Source organism: Centropristis striata, chromosome 5, assembly GCF_030273125.1.
Source record: "Centropristis striata isolate RG_2023a ecotype Rhode Island chromosome 5, C.striata_1.0, whole genome shotgun sequence".
Lineage (NCBI taxonomy): Eukaryota > Metazoa > Chordata > Actinopteri > Perciformes > Serranidae > Centropristis > Centropristis striata.
Genome location: NC_081521.1, coordinates 25,013,994 through 25,034,227, shown reverse-complemented (window position 1 = coordinate 25,034,227; position 20,234 = coordinate 25,013,994). Strand labels below are relative to the sequence as shown.

Sequence of the window (20,234 nt, the reverse complement as noted above, 5' to 3'; positions counted from 1 at the left end):
AGTTATTTACAGCAACAGTAGTGAACTAAGATATAATTGGGGCCCATGCTTTTATGATTTAATCTTTTGTAGCTGGGGAAGGCGGTTTAGTTTCTTTCCAGTTAAACAGGATAAGATGACGAGCTAGCAGGCAAGTGCAGGCAACTACATTATTACATGATCATGTAGCATTCTCTGATGTTACACTAAACATAGTGGTAAGAGGATCTGTTAATGTGTTATAGGCTTCACTCAAAGATTTAAAAATTGGCCCATAGTATACATGCAGACAAGGGTACAACCATTCATGTAGCCGGTGATGACTTACATTAATCACAGGTGGGGACCATATTTGGGTAAATTCTAGGCAATTTCGCTTTTTTAAAGTGGATACAATGTACAATCTGCTTCAAGGAGATGAAGCATGTCAATTGTTGAAGTTAATAACAGTAGTTTGTTGAAACTAAGGTTTTTCTTTTCACCATGTGCTTGAAAGTGCCAAACTCATTTCATTGAAGTATTCCAAAGACCTGAAGCACATCACTTAATTTGTTTACAGTAAGACATATTAACTTGAAGCTGCTACTGGCTGGTTGCTTTGCTATAATTATGAATGAGACCTTGGAAGTACTCCTGTGTGTTTTTGTGGGGTTGAAAAATGATGATGTAGCATTTTGGGAGGAAATAAAACAACAGAAAGCAATAGAGACTTAAGAGTACAGCCAGGGTGTTTAGTATCTGGATGTACCTGCCACGGTAAAGCACATACACAGTGGCAAAGACGATCCAGGTGAGGATCAGCAGGAGCAGGCAGAAGGTTATTGCTTTGGCCTCATTGTAATTTTTTGGGAGGTCTTTTCCCATGTAGGAGGAAATAAAGCAAAGGCAGCACAAAGATAAAAGTAAAACCACAGGACCAGAAAATGCCGTGAGATTAATGTCACAATCAAGTATGATTCTATCTGGGTACCAACGTGTGCTATTGTAAGGTTTGGGAGGGGCATAAGAATAGCCAATAAGAAGTAAGAGTATCTGAGTGACAAATGCCACAATGATGACCAGCCATTGTACATGATATTTCACCCACCAACTGTGAAGCTTATGGAATTTGGCAGCTATTCTGAATATGTGAACAATTTGAAAAGAGCGCACAACAAAACATGCTAGACAAACAGTGTAGAACAGGGAAAATGGTAAGACCCTTAAGATACAAAAGGAAATTGTTGGCTTCCCAAAGTAAAAGAATACACTGAGACTACATAAACTGAGGCAGCCTAAAATTAAGAAGCACATTGGTCCCCCTGCAGATCTGACAACAGGTGTGTTGTAGTTGATGGCAAAGAGAGCAGACATGGCTAGTGTGAGGCAGACCAAGACCAAAGCTCCAACCATGATGACTATAGCGCCACCGTCTGTGAATGGGATGTACTCCACCACCCGCAGATTGCAAGATGTACTTCCTTCTGTGGACCATTCTGTCTGTTTGCAGGCGATGCACATAGAGGGATCTTCTGTTTTAAACAAGAGGACAGACCACCAAAGTTAAGGACAACTGAAAATATAAGACAGTTGAGGAGGCAGTGTTACATGTCCTTTCTTTTAAGCCTAAAGATGGACAGATTGTCAATTAATTTATATCTGAAAATTTGTTTGTGCTCCAAACTGTTTTTCACAGTTAAGACAGCCTTCATGATAAAATGAAATAATCAATGCAATGCATCTTTACTGGCTTGAGGTTAGTTGTTATTTTATTAGTCAGAGGAGTTTAAATTGAAGCTTATATAGATATGTCCACATAAAATAATGGGTAACTCCTCTCAGCTACATAAAAAAACTCTTAACAGTCTGAACCCCCATCAAGGCCATTGATTTTACTCATTAATTCCCTTTCATTTACAACAATTTACCTGTGGAGTTGATATAAGTTCCATTTGGACAGATATTACAATTGAAGCAGCATTTGTGAATTCCATCTTGCTTTTTAGCATATCCTACAGGACATTCATTGGAACACAATGAAGTCGGCACCTGTACAAGACAATAAATTAGCAAAAAATAAAAACTTAAAGAGCCGCAAAAGGAATACTGTAAAATGTGGAGGAAGACAAGAGGAAAATGATGGTTACTAAAATCAAAAAAACATTTTTAACATTATTTGTTAAAATTTTAGCATCCTGGGAGGCACTGAGTAATATGTTAAAGTCATCGGCAAAATTTTCAACTTCAATAACCACCATCAGTTTGTTTTCTTGATGTGTTCACTCTAATTATTATCAAAACAAATATGCTATTCATACACATACAATGGAAGGTATACCCTTTTAAGGCGTGATATTGCATTACACCATACATATTTTGAAAAAGTACTTACTTCTCCATTAGTGTACCACTGAATTTTGGTGTTATTGATGTAAAAATTGACTGATGGGTTCAATTTATAAAAGCCAATCTCCTCTGCATCACCACTGTGGTTCCAGAAAACTATAGAATAGGATCCGTAGTTGAGGTCACCATTCTCATTGAACTGAATACTCTGGTTTAAAAGTGTAAAGTTTGACTTCTTCAGCTCTGCTAGAACCTGGTATGGGTACACAAAGTTCAGATCACTATTACTTCTTAATTATACTTTGAGCATGTAAAGTTTCATATGATAACCATGATATGTAATGACAAAGCATATTATATCTAAATACTTACCATATATGGGTACATTGTAATATTTCCATTACATTTATCAACTCCACATTCCAAGGCATTGTGTAAGGCATGAGCGATGGCATATACAGCAGAATAAACAGGAAAAGAGTAAGATGAGTCCACAGCAAGGATTTCTTCTGCACTCAGGCTGCTGCAGTTGCAAACCTGATTACAAAACTCCTGCTGTCCTGTGTTTTCACAGTGAGTCTGGCTTTTGAAAGAATAGATAAAATCACTGAAACCAGGTATTTCCAGAACTGGCTGAGATACTCCAAGTACAGTTCCAATATTTTTAATGACTTCTTCTTTGTTGAACCTGTTACTTAAAGACCAGGTGTCCCCTGCTATCCACACCTTGTTCGTGACATTTAGTCTTACTGCTGACTCAATGAGTGCTTCAGCCATTATTTTTGGAGCAAAAACAATAACAACATGTATCTTCAGTGACTCCATGTTTTTGAACATTAGTGAGTCATCTGTAGTGCCAAGATGTTTCATGTATGCTAGGCAGATCTCAGTATCCTTGATTCTTTTTATGAACAAATCTAGGCCATCTTTTCCAAAAGCATCATCACTGTTTAGAAAAGCAACCCAGCGCCATTTGAAGTGCAGTATGATTTTAACAATCGCTTCTATGACGTCTTTATTGGAATGCACTGTTCGTAGGAATGAGGAATATTTTGATTTCTCTGCAAAGGCGGAGGAAGCAGCTCCATAACTGACCTGACAAAGGAATAATTGGCAAATTGTCACCAAAAATAAACAATACATTTTCAAGTGTTGAATGTTAAGTTCAAAAGTTAAAAACATTTTTATAGTAAAAAAATTTAATACCTTATGTTAAATGACTGCAGAAAAATGTTAAAACACAATAATTGTCAAACTTACCATAGGAATGAGATCCGTCATGAACAGTGGGGCTAAAGTCAGGGTGTCAGTGCTTGAAAAAGGTCCGACCACTGCCATGATTTTGGACACTTTAGACAGATTCTTGTTCGGTTCACCCCAAGGTTGGATCACATTATTGACTGAGATGAGTTTTAAAACATCTGGGAAATTGTGTGTTTCTGAGCAGTGGTCAAATATCTCATAGCCAAGAGAAACATTTGGCAGCAGGATGGTAGAGTTATTGATTTCCTCTACAGAGAATCTCATAATTTGAAACCTCCGATAACTTGACAGAATGAAGGTTTGACTGTGAACAGAATGGACAGTAGTCTTTAAACATCGCAGATATGGACGTTACAAAAGTGGTTTTCATGGAACAAGGGCTGAGGTCATATGGTGTACTAGCAATGATATCCAGCAACTTTGATAAGGTAGTATTTACTTAGATAGTACAACTTAAGAAGTTATGTACCTGAATTTGTTATTAAACTCACCTGGAGCAGTCAATGGCTTCTGGTCTGTCACGATAAACGGGCGTGCTTTCATGATGGATATCAAAAAGTCCTCCTAACAAATAATCTCCTTCCAGATGAAACTCTGAGGCCAGGGCAGTGCATTGAGCCAAGACATGCAGAAATGCTCCCAGTAGACACAAAGAAGTCGAAAAATGTTTCATTCTCATTGTTTACCAATCTCATGTGAGCTCTAATGTGACCAGACTCTGTTTAAAGTAAGCACTGGTGATGGCTACATTATGTATACAAGATGTTAAAAGTAGATAGTACTGAAATAACTGGCTGCAAGAAAATACACAAATCAGTATGCAAAAAACATCAACAGCTGTTCCAGGATCCAGGTGATGTACACGCATTGAGTTTATCTTTAATCATGAGAAACAGGTTAAATCTTCCATCATGAATAATTGTGGTAATACTGGAAATCACACGTCCCTTGTTTCATCCAAATAAACTAGTTTTAAACGTAGAATTTGTGACGTGAAGTAGAAAAATGATGTATATTTATGTTGAACATTAAGGGGAGACAGCTGCAGTGTCAATGTATGCAGTGCTTGTATACGTCAGTCAATGTAAACTCTTTACCTAGATCTGCCTCTTAATGGTGATGCAGAAGAGCATGATGAAGTATGTTATAAGTAAACGGCTGAACACTGGTTCATTGAAAAAAATTGCAAATTGTGAAAATGCCTTTTGTAGCTGAATACCAGAAAAGTAACATAACCTCAGTTTAAACAGTGTAACTATTTTTGTACCTTGAGGAAGCATAAACCAACAACATCCTTAACTCACCCCCACATTTACTGAATAAGTCATGTATGTCTATGCACTAAAGTGTATTACATTTTGGGATCAATATGGGTAGAGTAATGTGGTAAGTGGTAATAAATTTGACAACTCTTGTCAATATGAACAAAAGGTTGTTGGCTACAATTAATATTTTTTATGTATTCTCAAGAGTATACTATTCAGTTAATATCAGACACCATTTCCCATTTTTAAAACAACACAGCCGTGTTTTTGACCATGAAAAGGGGAACCACAGATGATGTTTTTTTGTACTATGCAAATGGCAGCTGTATGACTGATGCAAAACCTCTTTCCCCTCTTCCTGCTTTCGTTAACAAGACAGTGAGTTTGCATAAATGTATGCCGGTCATACAAAAAAGAACACAACCTGTAAATAGTATAACACAGAGAATTGTGGACTTAATGCTCAGGTAGTGGCATTTTTGCTTGAGGGAACATAGAAATTGACGTTCAAGATAATTTACACCAGGTTACAGATATCATATGTTTATTAGTTTGAGTAAGCCACACTAATCTTCACCAACAATACCATGGTAAAGAATAGCATGTTAATATTTTGCTGTCAAGAATGTATAAAGTTAGGGAACATCATATTGAGCGTTTTGCTGCAGCAAATAACAATTCAATTGTTCGGATGTCTCATCATTACGACAGGCCAGTAGTTCTAAGATGATATCTTTTTAACCCAACTATGATCATTTGCTAACTCTAACCAAGTGGGGTTTTTTTGTTTGTTTGTTTTTTGCCTAAACTTGACCATTCTTTAACCAAAGCTTTGTCACACCAAACATAATACTTTTTAAGAATCACTTCATTAGTGTCTGGACTCTAGTGTGTTCATTTGAGAATATTGGGTCATTTGAAAGATTGGATGGCAGAACAATGTGTAGTAACCCTTTTACTAACCTTGAGCTTGCCAACTATGCTAAAGTTGTAAGCAAAGGCTGAATGCTGAGCTGAATTGATTACATTAGGCCTAAGGGAGTGAGAGGAAACTGTGATTATCCATCTCTACATGATTTTCCACCATTGGTCCGGCAATGGAAATGCAGGGGCGCAGATGGGATTGTTTTAACTGGGGGGAACAAACCTGTCAGCAAATGATTTCAACTCAATGAGTTATTTTTCCACCCAAAAATGTTTTATTGAAACATTTTTTTCAATAAAATATAGTGTAAACAACAACCAACATATTAACATAAATTAATGGAAGTTTGTGCATGAAATTCCCAGTGCAACCAAACAAATTTACTGACTTGAAGCTGACTCAATGAAGGACCCAAAAACATCTCTCCTCCTTTCATTACCCTGAACATACTGCTGGGCAATTTCTTGTCTGTACAGTCTGTCAAGCCTTCAGGACCAGTGTAAGAATAAGGGTTCTTCTATGTTTTCTTTAAGGCATCTTATTTTGACAGTCTTCTTGTGAATTATGAGGTGGACTCCGCAAACACATCCATGTGCTCTTATTTTGAAAGCTACATGTGTTTGCTTTTATTGAAGGCAGGTCTAACACGTTCTTACCGTAACGCTGTATGGTGTGTTCAATTTATACTCAAAGTCAAAACTTGAAATTTGGAACTTGGAGCTCGGAACAATGTAGAAAATTCTGATATTCGTGTAGACCTTGAACGCAGCATTAGCCATCAGACTCTCTGTGCGCTGTAGTGTAAATAGTAGCCTGGGTATACCCAGCAACTACTGGCTGATTGCTCTGGTATAATTCTGAATGAGATCTTTGAAGTACTCCTGCGTGTTTTTGTACGACTGAAAAATGATGATGTAGCATTTTGGGAGGAAATAAAACAACAGAAAGCAGTAGAGACTTAAGAGTACAGCCAGGGCGTTTAGTGTTTGGATGTACTTGCCATGGTAAAGCACATACACAGTGGCAAAGACGATCCAGGTGAGGATCAGCAGGAGCAGGCAGAATGTTATTGCTTTGGCCTCATTGTAATTTTTGGGGAGGTCTTTTCCCATGTAGGAGAAAATAAAGCAAAGGCAACACAAAGATAAAAGTAAAACTCCAGGACCAGAGGATGCTATTAGATTAATGTCACAACCAAGTATGATTTTATCTGGGTACCAAAATGTTTCATTGTAAGGCTTGGGAGGGGCACAGATATAGCCAATAAGAAGTAAGAGTGCCTGAGTAGTAAATGCCACAGTGATGACCAGCCATTGTCCATAATATTTCACCCACAAACTGTGAAGCTTAGGGAACTTGGCAGCTATTTTGAAAATGAATACAATTTGAAAAGAGCGCACAACAAAACATGCTAGACAAACAGTGTAGAACAGGAGAAATGGTAAGAACCTTAAGATACAAAAGGAAATTGTTGGCTTCCCAAAGTAAAAGAATACACTGAGACTACATAAACTGAGGCAGCCTAAAATTAAGAAGCACATTGGTCCCCCTGCAGATCTGACAACAGGTGTGTTGTAGTTGATGGCAAAGAGAGCAGACATGGCTAGTGTGAGGCAGACCAAGACCAAAGCTCCAACCATGATGACTATAGCGCCACCGTCTGTGAATGGGATGTACTCCACCACCCGCAGATTGCAGGATGTACTTCCTCCTGCAGACCATTCTGACTCATTACACTTGGCGCACTTGTACGGATCATCTGTTTTACAAAAGAACCAGTTGTCAATAAAGTCCTCAGCAGTGTTAGACGTTCTGGTGATTCCCTGTTCTCAGACACTGAGCTTTTCTATCATGTCAAATTTGTTTAGCAGATTACTCTGAAACACCCTGAAGGTCTGTAACATTACTAATAAGTTATGCTCCTGTGCAATCTTAACAGTGGAGGCCTCTGTATATGACTGATTCAGAATCAGTAGTGCACTATAATTGTGATATTGAACGAACAGCATCCAATCCTGTTTCATAAATATGACTTAAAACCATATTAATTTAAATCTTAATATATCCAGAGTGCTTATTCTGTTCGATAGCTATCATTTAATGTATGAAATTATGCAATTCCCTTAGCAAGTGAACATTGTCTTATAAACTTCAATATTACATACCTGTATTGTTGACATAAGTTCCGTTAGGACAGATTACACAGTTGAAGCAGCATTTATGGATTCCATCTTGCTTTTTTGCATGTCCTACAGGACATTCTTCAGAACACAGTGCAGTAGGCGCCTGTACCAGACAATTATTAAGCAGAAAAGTAAATGCAAGTGCAGGAAAGAGACTGTAAGGGACAGGGTCAAATGATGGAGAAAACTTCTAAACAGGGTTTGTAATAAACATTGAGTATGCACACGCACACAAGCACTCACACCTCTGAATACTTGGGAAAACTAAAGCAAAGTATGTTTTTATCATCATATTATGTAAAAACTCTTGGTATATAAAAAAACGACTCACTTCTCCCTTTGTGTGCCACTGAATTTTGTTGTTGTCGATGAAGAAATGAACAGGTAACGATCGATAAAAATGATAAAAGCCAATCTCCTCCGCATCACCACTGTGGTTCCAGAAAACTATAGAATAGGATCCATAGTTGGGGTCACCATTCTTATCAAACCGAATACTCTGGTTTAAAAGTGTAAAGTTTGACGTCTTCAGTTCTGCCAGAACCTGGTGTGGGTAAATAAATGAATAAATAAACAAATGGCAATGTTAACAAGGCAATGAGATAGCAAGCTGGTCCATGCGCCAGATCCACCAACTTTATACCGAGGGCAGAAATAGGTCAAACTTTAGCACACTGTGCTGGTAGTTCATAGTAAATTAAATGACAGCAATGCTTCAAATTCACAGTGTGGAAGCCCTGAGAAGCTAGATCTATTTTCTAAGTCTGATCTAAATGCTCTAAATTGGTCTGTCTCCTGTCCTCAAGACAAACAATTGTCAGGATAATTTAATCTCTAAATCCCATCTGTGAAACATGAGGTAAAAAAGTTATGCTGGTTGGGTTTGTATTTTCATAAGTTTTCATTTCCCCATGTACTTTAAACACAAGGTACATAATTGTGTGTGAGCAAGTTATGTCCCCAGTTACAGTATAGACAGTTATGGAACTATCTGCTAAATCATGTCTAAAAGCTGTCTTCTCAGGTATGGGTCCCAAGTACTAAAATCTTTTTAAATAGGGATCCACAGCCTATTATATATCAATTTGTGGGTCCTTGACATGAAAAGGTTTGAGTTGTATAAGTGCTAATGGATTAATTGTTAATTGAAAGACGGATTCAGAATCCTACTCGATATTATAAATATGACTAATAAACCATATTCATGTATTAGATGGTGAGAATAAATGAAATGATGATTAAATAATTTTTATACTTACCATCTCTGGGTACACTGTTCTAGTTCCATCACATCTGCCAGATCCGCATTGCAAGGCATTGTGTAAGGCATGAGCGATGGCATACACAGCAGAATAAACAGGAAAATTAAAAGATGGGTCCGCAGCAATTATATCTTCTGCACTCAGGCCGCTGCAGTTGCAAACCTGATTACATAACTCCTGCTGTCCTGTATTTTCACAGTGAGTCTGGCTTTTGGAAGAATAAACAAATTCATTGAAATTAGGTATTGTCATCGCTGGCTCAGAAACCCCAAGTATCGTTCCAACATTTTTTATTCCCTTCTTCTTGGGGAGCCTTTTGTTTAAGGACCATGCATCCCCTGCTATCCACACTTTGTTGGTGACATTTAGTTGTATTGCTGACTCAATGAGAGCTTCAGCTGTCCATTCAGGGGCAAAAACAATAATGATACCTATCTTATGTGCCTCTATCTGTTTGAATACTTGGGAGTACTCTGTATATTGATTGAGGCTTTTTGTGTACGCCAGGCAGATCTCAGTGTCCTTTATCCTCTTTATGAATAAATCCTGGCCATCTATGCCATAGTCATCATCAATATTAAGGAAAGCAACCCAGCGCCAGTTGAAGTGCTGCAAAATGTTAAAAATCACTTCTATAACATCCTTATTTGGATGCACTGTTCTGAGGAAAGAGGGAAAGTTCTGTTTCCTCGAAAAGACAGAACTAGCAGCTCCGTAACTGACCTGTTGAAAGAGTAATAGACACAGTTGTGGAAGTTATAAGCTGTTTTAGTTGTTTTTTAAGGCAAAAACTGTTCTCTTAAAGTGTCTGAGAAACCTACCATAGGAATGAGATTCATAACCAAGAGGGGGGCTACAGTTAATGCCATAGGGCTTGTATAAGTGCCAACCACTGCCATCACTTTGGACAGATTCTTTTGGGGTTCACTCCAAGGTTGGATCAAGCCATCAACTGAGATGAGGCTGAAGGTGTTTGGGAAACTGTGTGTATCTGAGCAGTGGTCAAATATCTCATAGCCGAGAGAAACATTTGGCAGGAGATTGGTCAAGTTATTGATTTCCTCTACAGAGAATCTCATCACCTGAAACCTCCGATAACTGGAAAGAATGAAGGGTTTACTGTGGACAGAGGAAGGACAGTGAGGCAGTCAGGATTAGTTTTACTGTTCAAGTATAGTGGTTTGTGATGTCTTTGTAGACATGGATATCAAAAGAGGACTGACTTCAATAATGTGGACTTGATGTCATTCAAGTTTGATAACATAGCAATTACTTGAAATTTGAGGGGAATTTGCCTCTAGCTGTATCCATTTACCTGAAGCTTGAAGCAGAACTCTTTAATTTATAATCTTTCATCTTTTACACAAGACTTTCTTCATAATTTACAATTTCAATTCAATCAGATTAACTTTAAGACTCACCTGGAGCAGTCGATGGCTTCTGGTCTCTCGTGGTCAACAGGGGTGCTATCATGATGGATATCAAAAAGTCCTCCTAACAAATAATCTCCTTCCAGATGAAATTCTGAACCCGGGGCAGTGCATTGAGCCAAGACATGCAGAAATGCTCCCAGGACACACAAAGAAAGCAGAAAATGTTTCATCATTGTCGGTTTACCAAGCTGATGTGAAATGTGAATATCAGAGTGCATGCCTGGTCAGAAAACCTAGCAATAAATGGCTGAAGGACAATACACAAATCAGTATGCAAAACTCATTTGAAGTGTCCCTGCAGTCCCAGGCTTAATCTAAAAAAGTTTAAATTCTCCTCCCCACCCCCCCAAATATACACTCAATACCTTATAATTACAGTGTTAGGATTTTTTGTTTGAAAAGGTTTTAATAAGAAAAACTGAAATATCACACGCCTCCCATTTTTCTTGATCTCATATAGTTCTAAACCTTTGCTGGAAGTAAACGCCTGTCTATAACCAAGCCACGAGTGCAAAGTAACTGCCTGCAGAGCTCAGAGACAGGATCGTGTTGAGGCAAATATGTGGGGCAGGCTACAAAAACATTTCTGGTGTTTTTAAGGTTCCAAAGGGAACACTGTACCTGTGTGTAGCATGTGACAGTTACTGTTTTTTCTCACGTGTATTGAGTGTAGCTGAGGGGGAAAAGGAATTTTAACTCAAGGCTGCAACATAAGAAAATGTCCCAGATATTGTGTCATTTTAGCCAAATAATAGTTTTAAATATACTTATGTTGAACATTCATCAGAGACACTTGATCTCTGCTAGAACATTTGGGGGTTTTACTTTCTCTCATTTTCTATAGGAGCCCAGGTTTAAACAAGTAAGGCCAATAGTGCGATGAGTGATTTTCAAATATCTCAAAGGGAAAGTTATATGGAAAAGGACATGCAGAAAACAACCACATGAAAGTGTGTTAAAACAGCAACAAATCAGCTTGCATTAGTTTCTGGATGTGGCCAATTTTAAATGGTGCATGTTAATTCTGTTCATATTACAGTTTCATTGTGTGGTATGGCATATACTAATCTTTGGGCATTTGAGTGTGGAAAACAAGCGATTCATGGACTGTATTGAAAGGTAGTCAAGTGTAGTGAAAGCTTTGGCCCAGATCAATTTTTTTAGGTAGTTGTCCTTTAACTCTCATCCAGGAATATCTACAAAGTATGATGCTGAGACACTCATGTACTGTTTGAAGGGACACAGCCTCTTTAATAGCATTTGGAGTGAAAAAATTACATTTAAGTTATTAAAATCAAGTTTTTGTTTATAACTGTAGCACAAGAAAACAATAACATGCAATCCATGAGAAACATATTTAATTCATCAAATCAAGAACCCAATTAACCAGTTCTGCTTTTATCAATTTCAACTGAAATGGATTTACACACTTGGAAACAATATGGTGGTTGGAAGAAAAAACAAAAATAAAAATAATCTCAAAAGAAAATTTCATATTTTAAAATATATATATATATATACAAATCCTCCAGACAACCCTTTTGAAACACAAACTTTTTACAGGTAAATGTATTGATCCCTTACTACAGTGCTGATCAAAGTTTAATAATGACAGATAATCTCCAGCAGTCTGATAAAAATGGAGAGAAAAAAAATCAACAGATTTAGAGAAAAGAAAGTGTGATCGCCACCCACTTCATCCATTTGTTTTAATAAAAGCTCTCAAGCTCTCTTTTCTTATGTTTCCTCTGAAAAAGAAAGAGAACAAAAGTTTGCTTGGAATGACTATATTTACCATAATGTTTTTCAAAGAAACACAGATTATAAAGTACTACAAAGGCTAGTCTACATGAATCGAATGGACCCCAGGCTTTGAAACACAGATGACTAAATGTTTCAAAGTGAAAAGGTCGTCAGGATAATCATGTAACTGCTAAACTAGTATCTCAGATTAGACCTTGTTAGGAATTGGACTTGAATACTGGTTTTACACTTTAAAGACAAAGTATATTTTGAATATTAAGGAAACAATGGTGTAAAAATCTGACAAAAACACAGTTCTTGACTTGCCATTTCAAGCTAAACAGCCCCTAAAATAATGCAAAATTATCTGGTTTATAGGGGTGCTCAACAACACAATATCCAATCTGTTGAATTCTACAAAAGGCGCAAAAGTAAAAAGAACTGAAAGGTAGACTACAGGAGACTAAATGGGTTGGGATTAGTGACACTCGCTTCAAATTATGCATTCAATGTTGTGGGTGGCTCAAGATTTAAGTCAAGTCACTGTTAATCATCCATATTGATGCTGGGCTATGCAAGTCAAAATCAGGTAATACTAAGCATTGAATTAGTTGCCAATTCAAGATAAACATCAATCAAAAATTAAGTGTGCCGAGTGTAATCATTTCAGAACAACAATTATGCTTTGTGTTTTTCTGTCTGTCATGAATGCATATTCAAGTGAAATGTGACTAATTTCTCCAAAGTGTCTGCATTTGGTACAGATGACAACTGTCTAAGACACTTATGAGCCAGGGCAGTTGCACACTTTTATCACAAAAGATGAATTGATTCATCTTGAAGACTTTCAAATTTCATCTCACACATCTAATCTTTTTTTTTTTTTTTAACACTACTGACTTTCAATATTTAACTCGTTACAAATAAGTAGGTACCAATATATTGATCAAAAGTTGGCAGATTTATTTCGCTTGAGAGAAGGAGATGTACTGGAATCACCATCATCGAAAAAAATTATAATTAACAAAGAAATGAAAAAAGAAAAAAAAATCCACAAATTTCACTGCAACTTTTTTTCAGTGTGGATCCTTCTTGGTGACTTTATACTTACCCCATGGGGTTAAAAAGGCAAAAGGCAGAGTCTCACCTACTACTGAATAAATGCAGACCAATCCTAAAATGAGGATCGGGGTCCTCAAGAAAAAAATCCTACCGCTTAATAGACAAAGACTAATTTGATCCATGCTGCTCATATCCTCATCCAACACTGAACCATGGATCAAACTCTTTTTTTTCATGTAATCTTATAATAATGTTACTGTCCCGCTTACAAAAAAAAAAAAAATCTCTAACCCTTGTCATTCCCACTAGCTGTGATCAATAAATTTAAAATGGGAAGGTGGGGAAGGGTAATGGGGAGATTTTAACTAGCAAAAGTTTTCCCTGTGTTGTCTTCCTTGCCTTTGTATGTCCTCTTCCCATGTGTGAAGGGTAGGTATCTGTACTTGATCATATGCTAGAAGAGGTGGGGAAGAAAAAGAGAAGCATTAGCAACAGGTATTTTGTTATCAACTCATCACATGGTATCAAGTAGCACAATGATTGTTAGTTTGATTAGGGAAAATAAGGAATTTGCACGTAACATAAGGTATTAAATGCTGTATATTAAACAAATGCACTGCATATCATGGCTGTATTTCAGACAAACACTACACAGTACAATAATGCAGCAAAAAATATATCCCTTCAAAACATAAGAACTTTGTGATAGTTAAAATGTTTAATTTTATTCAGGATCTTAGAGTTATGTCTACTTTAATTTTTCTATTGCATTGTTCAGTCTGGGCTTCTGATATTCTATACAGCTCATGTCCATGGTAAAAGAGGGCAAGATTTGCTCCTTGACTTTTGCATGTCACTAGCAAAAGATTTTCTGTGTAATCCCTAAACTTTTTGAAAAACTGCAATGCTTGCATTACACTCTGACTCCAGTATAGCTGCAATGTCAATGTATGCAGTGTTTTTATACATCAGTCAATGTAAACTTATTACCTTGATCTGCCGCTTCATGGTGATGCAGAAGAGCATGATGAAGTACATTACAAGTATAGGCCAGAACACTGGCACATTGAAGGCTTCAAAAAATGTGCAAATCATGGCGATGACGATGCCTTTTGTCGCTGAATGCCTGACAAGAAAAGTAACATAACCCCAGTTAGAACAATTTAACCATATTTATGACATTGAGGAAGCATAAATCAACAACATCCTTAACTCATCCCCACAGTCATTTAATGTAATGTGATGAAGGGGAAGTGTAAAGTGAAATTTGACATACAGCTTTTGTCAATATGAACAAAAGGTTGTTAGCTAAGCTTAAGATCTTTATTATTCTGATGTATCTTATTTTCTCAGTTTCAGTTAACGCAATGAGTCTGAAAACAATTGATGAATTAACTTTTCTCTTCAGTATAATAACAGTTATCTCCCAATTTTAAAAACACAGCCATTTATCTGGCCAACATGAGCAGTGGAACCAAAGATTATCTTTTCATAGACTAGGCAAATGGCAGCTACATGACTGATGCAAAACCACCGTCCTTCTCTTCCTGCTTTAGTACACAAGACACAGTTTGCATAAACATATGGCAACAGTCAGAGAAGGTTTAACACGACCTGTAAATAGGTCACAAAGAAAAGTGAAATTGATGCTCAATTATTAGTGTTTTTCATTGATGCATCATTTTTACATTGGCTGAAACTGCTCAGAGATGTTAATTGTCACAGTGAAAGTGGCTTACGAAAGTCTTTTTAAAGATTGTTTTAATGCTTTAATGGTAATACAATAGGGATGGCCTATATATGGCAGGTATGTTAAATCACTAAGGTCACAAGCAAATGCATCCAAATTAATTCCATCGAATACCTTGGGTTTATGCTGAAATGCCACCTACTCTACAAATTAGTTCTGCATGACCTAATTTTTGACCACACACTTCCTTTGCAAGAATATAATTTGCAATCACTCTGTGGATGAAAATGGTAGATGGCCAGGGCCATGAGCTGGACTCACCAGAATTTGAATTCAGGCAACCTCCTGATGAAAGGGCGGAACTCTTCGTTCTGCTTGGTAGGAAGGGATGGGCCCTCGTCTGCAGGAGAGACAGGTTACATGGTGATGTAGCAGTTAATAAAAAAGGATGTTGTAACAAATTTGACTTTTATATTTTTATCTATCCATCTCAGTGTTAAGAAGCATTAGACAATTCCAACCAAACACTTACATAAATAAGTTCAACTCCATCCTCAAATGTATAAAGCTATATTATTCTGTTCTGTGCAGATGACTGTATACACTCAGAAAGCTTTCATAACAAGTAATTAGCTAAAGTATATCCGTGTTGATAATGAACATTCTGTGTGAATAGTAATAACTCGAGAGGTAAACCTACTGCAAACTACACAATATGACCATCTTACAAAAAACAGCTCAGATGAAATTGAATCAATTTACCTTCGTCAAGCAGTGAGGGGTCCACTTTCGGCGATAGAAAAGCAATGAACAGGTTGAGATGGTAGATTCCCAAAGCATATGTTACTATATACCAACCCTGAAAAGCAACATAAGGAACATGATCACATTAAAAGGCTTTCTGGGCAGCCAGGAAACATGAATGCGCACCTTTGTGAGTGAAAATTCCATACACAGATAAGCAAGAACATTTTCATTGAAACGGACAATAGACAAATGACAAAAAACACATATCCCACAGACAAGTTTGACAGTGAGAGAAGAACAGAACAAAAGAAGATGTACATTAACTGTCCTCTTGTAGCGTCCCCTAAGCCAATCTTTCAACTTGGGTGAAAATCAGCAAAAACACAAAAACAGAGCCTTTAATGTAACGCAATCCAGTACAACAACAGCACAACCTTAAACAACCCCAATTACCTGTAGTATGTACACTCTGATCATGTAGACAGCAGTAAGTAGTAGAGTGGCTGCCCATCGCACTGCATAGAATGGCGTTGACTTGTCTAGCCATGACTGATAGACCTGTTAAATAAAATAGAGGAAAAAAAGAAAGTGTAGCAGTAAGAGGCAGAGTATCATTTGTTTTTCAGATACAGAGACATTAACTGAGCATACCATGACTATCATTGCCCTAATTTCTACTTACTGTAATGGTATATATTTTAATTCATCATCCCCTCACCATCGAACTCATGTCTTTCTGCCTGATTGACCAATACAATAAGACAAGTCACTTCCCACTAACAGTCAGAATGCAATGATACCACAGCTGATAACAGAGATAAGGAGTACTACTACTGAGTGATTACGTTAACAGTGAAGTAAAAATGGACATTTAATTAGAGATATTAAACTCAAAATCATACAAGTACTACCCTGGAATACGGTGTTGCCCATCTTCAAATCATTCATAGGACATGTTGAGCCTAAAAATAAGCCTATGTTTGTAAGTGGAATAGTTTTGAATTTGGCAGCACTGGTCCTGTAACATTCCATTACAAAAGAATGCTTAAGATGGTAAAATGGTACTTGCATAGCAAATTCATTTCAGAGAAGTTACTTTTAATCATCACCAGTTTTTAAGGGAATCTTAATCACTCTCTTTAACTGGTACCAATTTAACATTTCAGGATAATATTTGAATATTTAAAACTTATACTGGCAAATTCAATAAACTGGTTACTTTAAAAAAAATATTTTGAAAGATTTTAATTTTAATTTCTGTTGAGTCACTCACGTGCAATACAGTATCTATATGTTTCACAGTATTACACACAGGGTGTCTGGCCACATTCCAAGAAGAAATGCTGTATTAAGTCATTGCCAATGCAAACTGAACATTTCCTACAAGTGCATCTTCTTCAAATTAAAAGCATATACCTGACGAAACACAAGCAGACTTTCGTTATAAAGTACTTACAGGATGCAATGTGTTTATCAGTGAGCTTGACACTGACAGCTATCTTTCATCAAAAATGTTTGGCATTTTTTAACAGCAGTAGTAAGTAATGGAACAAGAGGGCGCAGCCAAAGTGAGCTGTAGATGCTGAGCTGCAGGTGACAGGCTACACACCTCCAACTTCTCCCCGAGGTAACCAACTACTATCATTTTCGCTTTTGGCAGACTTCCGTCAGACCATGGTGTAAAATCGGCCAATTGTTGCTCAACTTCTTTTTAAACACAACAGTTTGTTGTGCTTCCCCCAGTCTTCTAAAGCCTGTTATTTTAAACTGCATTTACTGTTATCACCAGTAAAAAGGGTGACGCCACAATGACCACTGACTGAAAACTTGCCACTGGCAGTCATGACATACGCAATCCAGTGTTTAGGCCAGAGGCTCTATTTAATCCCTAATTTCTTCAATATGTCTGAAATGGCTTATAGACGCATTACCTGTCCAATCCGTGTGAAAAAGGCAGCGACTACAGATGGTTTCCCATGGATTGACTCCCCAACACTGTCCCCTTCTGACATTCTGCAAGTGAAGATGAAAACACATTTTAATTAGTGGCACTTAAATATGGGATGCTTGGGTAGTCTGAATGAAACAGACAATATATGCTGCAGTGGGCACCACCATTATCTAGTATGCACAAGTCTAGCATTTCCCATTACTAGGTATTTTGGCAGGAATTGCAAACTAGTTTAAACAGCAATGTGAAACTCCATAGATTTTGTAAAGAGACGTGGCATACATGTCAACATTCACCTCACCTTTTGTATACTTTCTCTTTTGGTATCGTTTGACTTCTAAGAAGAGGTAAGTGTGATATGTATGCCTTTTTAGGGTATTAAAGAACCAGCCGTTGGGAGCTGCGAAGAGCAGAATCTTGCGATGGTCTCGATGTTATGTACACTTTCAGCCGTAATGAAGTAAGTCCACATGGGCAGTTGTGTGACAGCTACATTAACCTTAATAGTATCTGAGGAGATCAGAATGATATCCATGTAGTTATAATACAGACATGGTGTGCATGGCCTGGAGATCTACTAAATTGTTCGCTAATTTGAAACCAACAATCTAAGTAACGTTTTGTAACTTACACTTAACGAATGGTGACATATTTCGGCTGCTTTCAATGACTTTGGACTTTTCAGAGACCCATTGACATCGAGACGACTGAATCATGAATTTTCGAGGTAACGTTAAGGTGAACTTAGCTCATTGTCCTCATTTAACATTGTATTTTTGGGTTATGTTTCAGATATTTGCTTGCAATGTGTAACTGTAGTGATTGCAAGGTACTTTAATTACTCATTTTGACATGCAACGTTAGCTTAAAAAAGGTAAGATCGTGTAGAGCTGTTCGTGGTTGTGGCTAACGTTAGCTACATAACTAGCTTACAGGCTTAGACACTCAGGATGGCACCAAATAAAGCACATTTATTACAACAGGCTCTCTGCGAAAACAATAACAAGGATACAATTGAAAGAAATTATGCAATACCTGCTACCAAAACGTATCGACAGTGATAATGTTTTAAATGTACCGACGTTAGCGTACAAATTAGCCCTAGAAATAGCTAACTAACGTTAGCCATCCAAATGTACATTGCCCTTTGGCCCAAATTTCCGCTTGTATGGGTTATGTAGTTTTACTAACGCTTCAGTTTAACCCCTGTCGGCCCTTACATGAATGCATACAACTACATTTCCCACAACTTTATCGTTGCGCCTATTGAAACCTGGAAAAATAAAGTGTAGTTCGTAGCTCACTCTCCTTCCAGTATAATGTATGCCTATCAGGTAAACGTTGAACTACAAGTACCAGCAGGGTAGGTTACAATCTGACAACTCACTTCCGGAGGACTACGTTGCAGCGGCTCTGCAGCTAGCCAGCTAGCCCGGTTCGAAATCAAACCTTCTTTAGTAACGTTAACCACATCCGTCGTTACTAAATGATAAAATCGTTTTAAATGTGTTTCCTTGCTTTAATACCTGTCTGTGTCTCTTAGTTATGTTGGTAAGTATAGTGAAAATAATCAATGGCAGTCATTTCTTACCTGATACGGCCGCTGTGTCACTACCCGGCTCTACCTAGCTAGCTAAACTAGCCCCTTTTCGTGCAAACTGGTGTGAACACGTCAGTACTTCCTTGATGATTCGAGCTGACGGCAGGCAGGATAGTAGAGCCCCGAAACCCCTGAGTCCTGATGGGAGACTTCCCATATCATTTAATTTTTTTATGGACCGTTGTTATTTTGAACCTCTGTCCCTTTTTGTAAATATTTTATTATTGTCTTTATATATATATATATACCGCCCATCCACTTCACTAGGTATATACAGTCATGGAAAAAATAACTTTATTAACCCTTGTTTTCTTCAATTACTTGTTCATTTTAATGTCTGATTTTAATGTCTGGTACAACTAAAGGTACATTTGTTTGGACAAATATAATGATAAAAACAAAAATAGTTCATAAGAGTTTAATTTAAGAGCTGATATCTAGCCAATCAAGAAATCAAGAAAATGATATCAGCTATCAGAAAAAGGGAGGTCTAATAATTTTTTTCCACGACTGTGCAGTATACCCTATATACCAGTACAATGTAATACAATGCATATTTATGTGCGTGTGTGTGTCTCTCTCTCTCTCTCTCTCTCTCTCTCTCTCTCTCTCTCTCTATATATATATATATATATATATATATTTACTACTACTCCTACTACCCGAGTAATCTAAATAAATCATAAAACATTAAATCATTTCAATATATGTCTTCTTAAATACTTCCTGAATCTATGTCTGTGGGATAGTTAACTTAAATGTCCATTCAAATAAAACAGTCAGACCAATTTAGTTTAAAACCTTTT

General features: G+C 37.2%; 2 protein-coding genes across 4 annotated transcripts; both read right to left on the bottom strand.

Annotated features, from left to right (window-relative positions):
• Positions 1-561: 561 nt before the first annotated feature.
• LOC131971937 (taste receptor type 1 member 1-like) lies at positions 562-11,736 on the bottom strand. The gene is made up of 11 exons (XM_059333623.1): positions 10,624-11,736; positions 10,024-10,321; positions 9,200-9,925; positions 8,272-8,484; positions 7,923-8,043; positions 4,059-4,161; positions 3,565-3,871; positions 2,677-3,399; positions 2,351-2,557; positions 1,887-2,007; positions 562-1,490 (listed from the first exon to the last, which is right to left on the bottom strand). The coding sequence occupies exons 1-11, from the start codon at positions 10,851-10,853 to the stop codon at positions 562-564; spliced, it is 3,978 nt and encodes a 1,325-aa protein (XP_059189606.1). The 5' UTR covers positions 10,854-11,736.
• A 124-nt stretch (positions 11,737-11,860) lies between these two features.
• rer1 (retention in endoplasmic reticulum sorting receptor 1) lies at positions 11,861-19,495 on the bottom strand. Of its 3 annotated transcripts, XM_059333667.1 has the most exons (8): positions 19,420-19,495; positions 17,809-17,890; positions 16,331-16,435; positions 15,893-15,989; positions 15,452-15,530; positions 14,431-14,566; positions 13,840-13,894; positions 11,861-12,383 (listed from the first exon to the last, which is right to left on the bottom strand). In XM_059333667.1, exons 2-8 carry the CDS (start codon positions 17,887-17,889, stop codon positions 12,373-12,375), a joined length of 564 nt encoding a protein of 187 aa, XP_059189650.1. In that variant the 5' UTR covers position 17,890; positions 19,420-19,495; the 3' UTR covers positions 11,861-12,372. The 3 variants fall into 3 exon arrangements, with proteins under 3 accessions (XP_059189650.1, XP_059189648.1, XP_059189649.1); XM_059333665.1 differs by having other exon boundaries at positions 11,861-13,894; XM_059333666.1 differs by lacking the exon at positions 19,420-19,495 and adding an exon at positions 18,864-19,004 and having other exon boundaries at positions 11,861-13,894.
• Between the last annotated feature and the right edge of the window lie 739 nt (positions 19,496-20,234).

Bases quoted from the DNA above. Each gene is read 5' to 3' on its own strand.
- rer1 (XM_059333665.1), bottom strand. From the start codon at position 17,889: ATGTCAGAAGGGGACAGTGTTGGGGAGTCAATCCATGGGAAACCATCT. The intron at 15,531-15,892 runs GTAAATTGATTC...TCTCTCCTGCAG, and splicing joins CCCCTCACTGCTTGACGAAG to ACGAGGGCCCATCCCTTCCT. The intron at 13,895-14,430 runs GTAATAAGTTTA...CACCTCTTCTAG, and splicing joins CCATGAAGCGGCAGATCAAG to CATATGATCAAGTACAGATA.
- LOC131971937 (XM_059333623.1), bottom strand. From the start codon at position 10,853: ATGCACTCTGATATTCACATTTCACATCAGCTTGGTAAACCGACAATG. The intron at 8,485-9,199 runs GTAAGTATAAAA...TACCCACACCAG, and splicing joins GAACAGTGTACCCAGAGATG to GTTCTGGCAGAACTGAAGAC. The intron at 4,162-7,922 runs GTATGTAATATT...CCCTGGCCTCAG, and splicing joins AACTTATGTCAACAATACAG to AGTTTCATCTGGAAGGAGAT.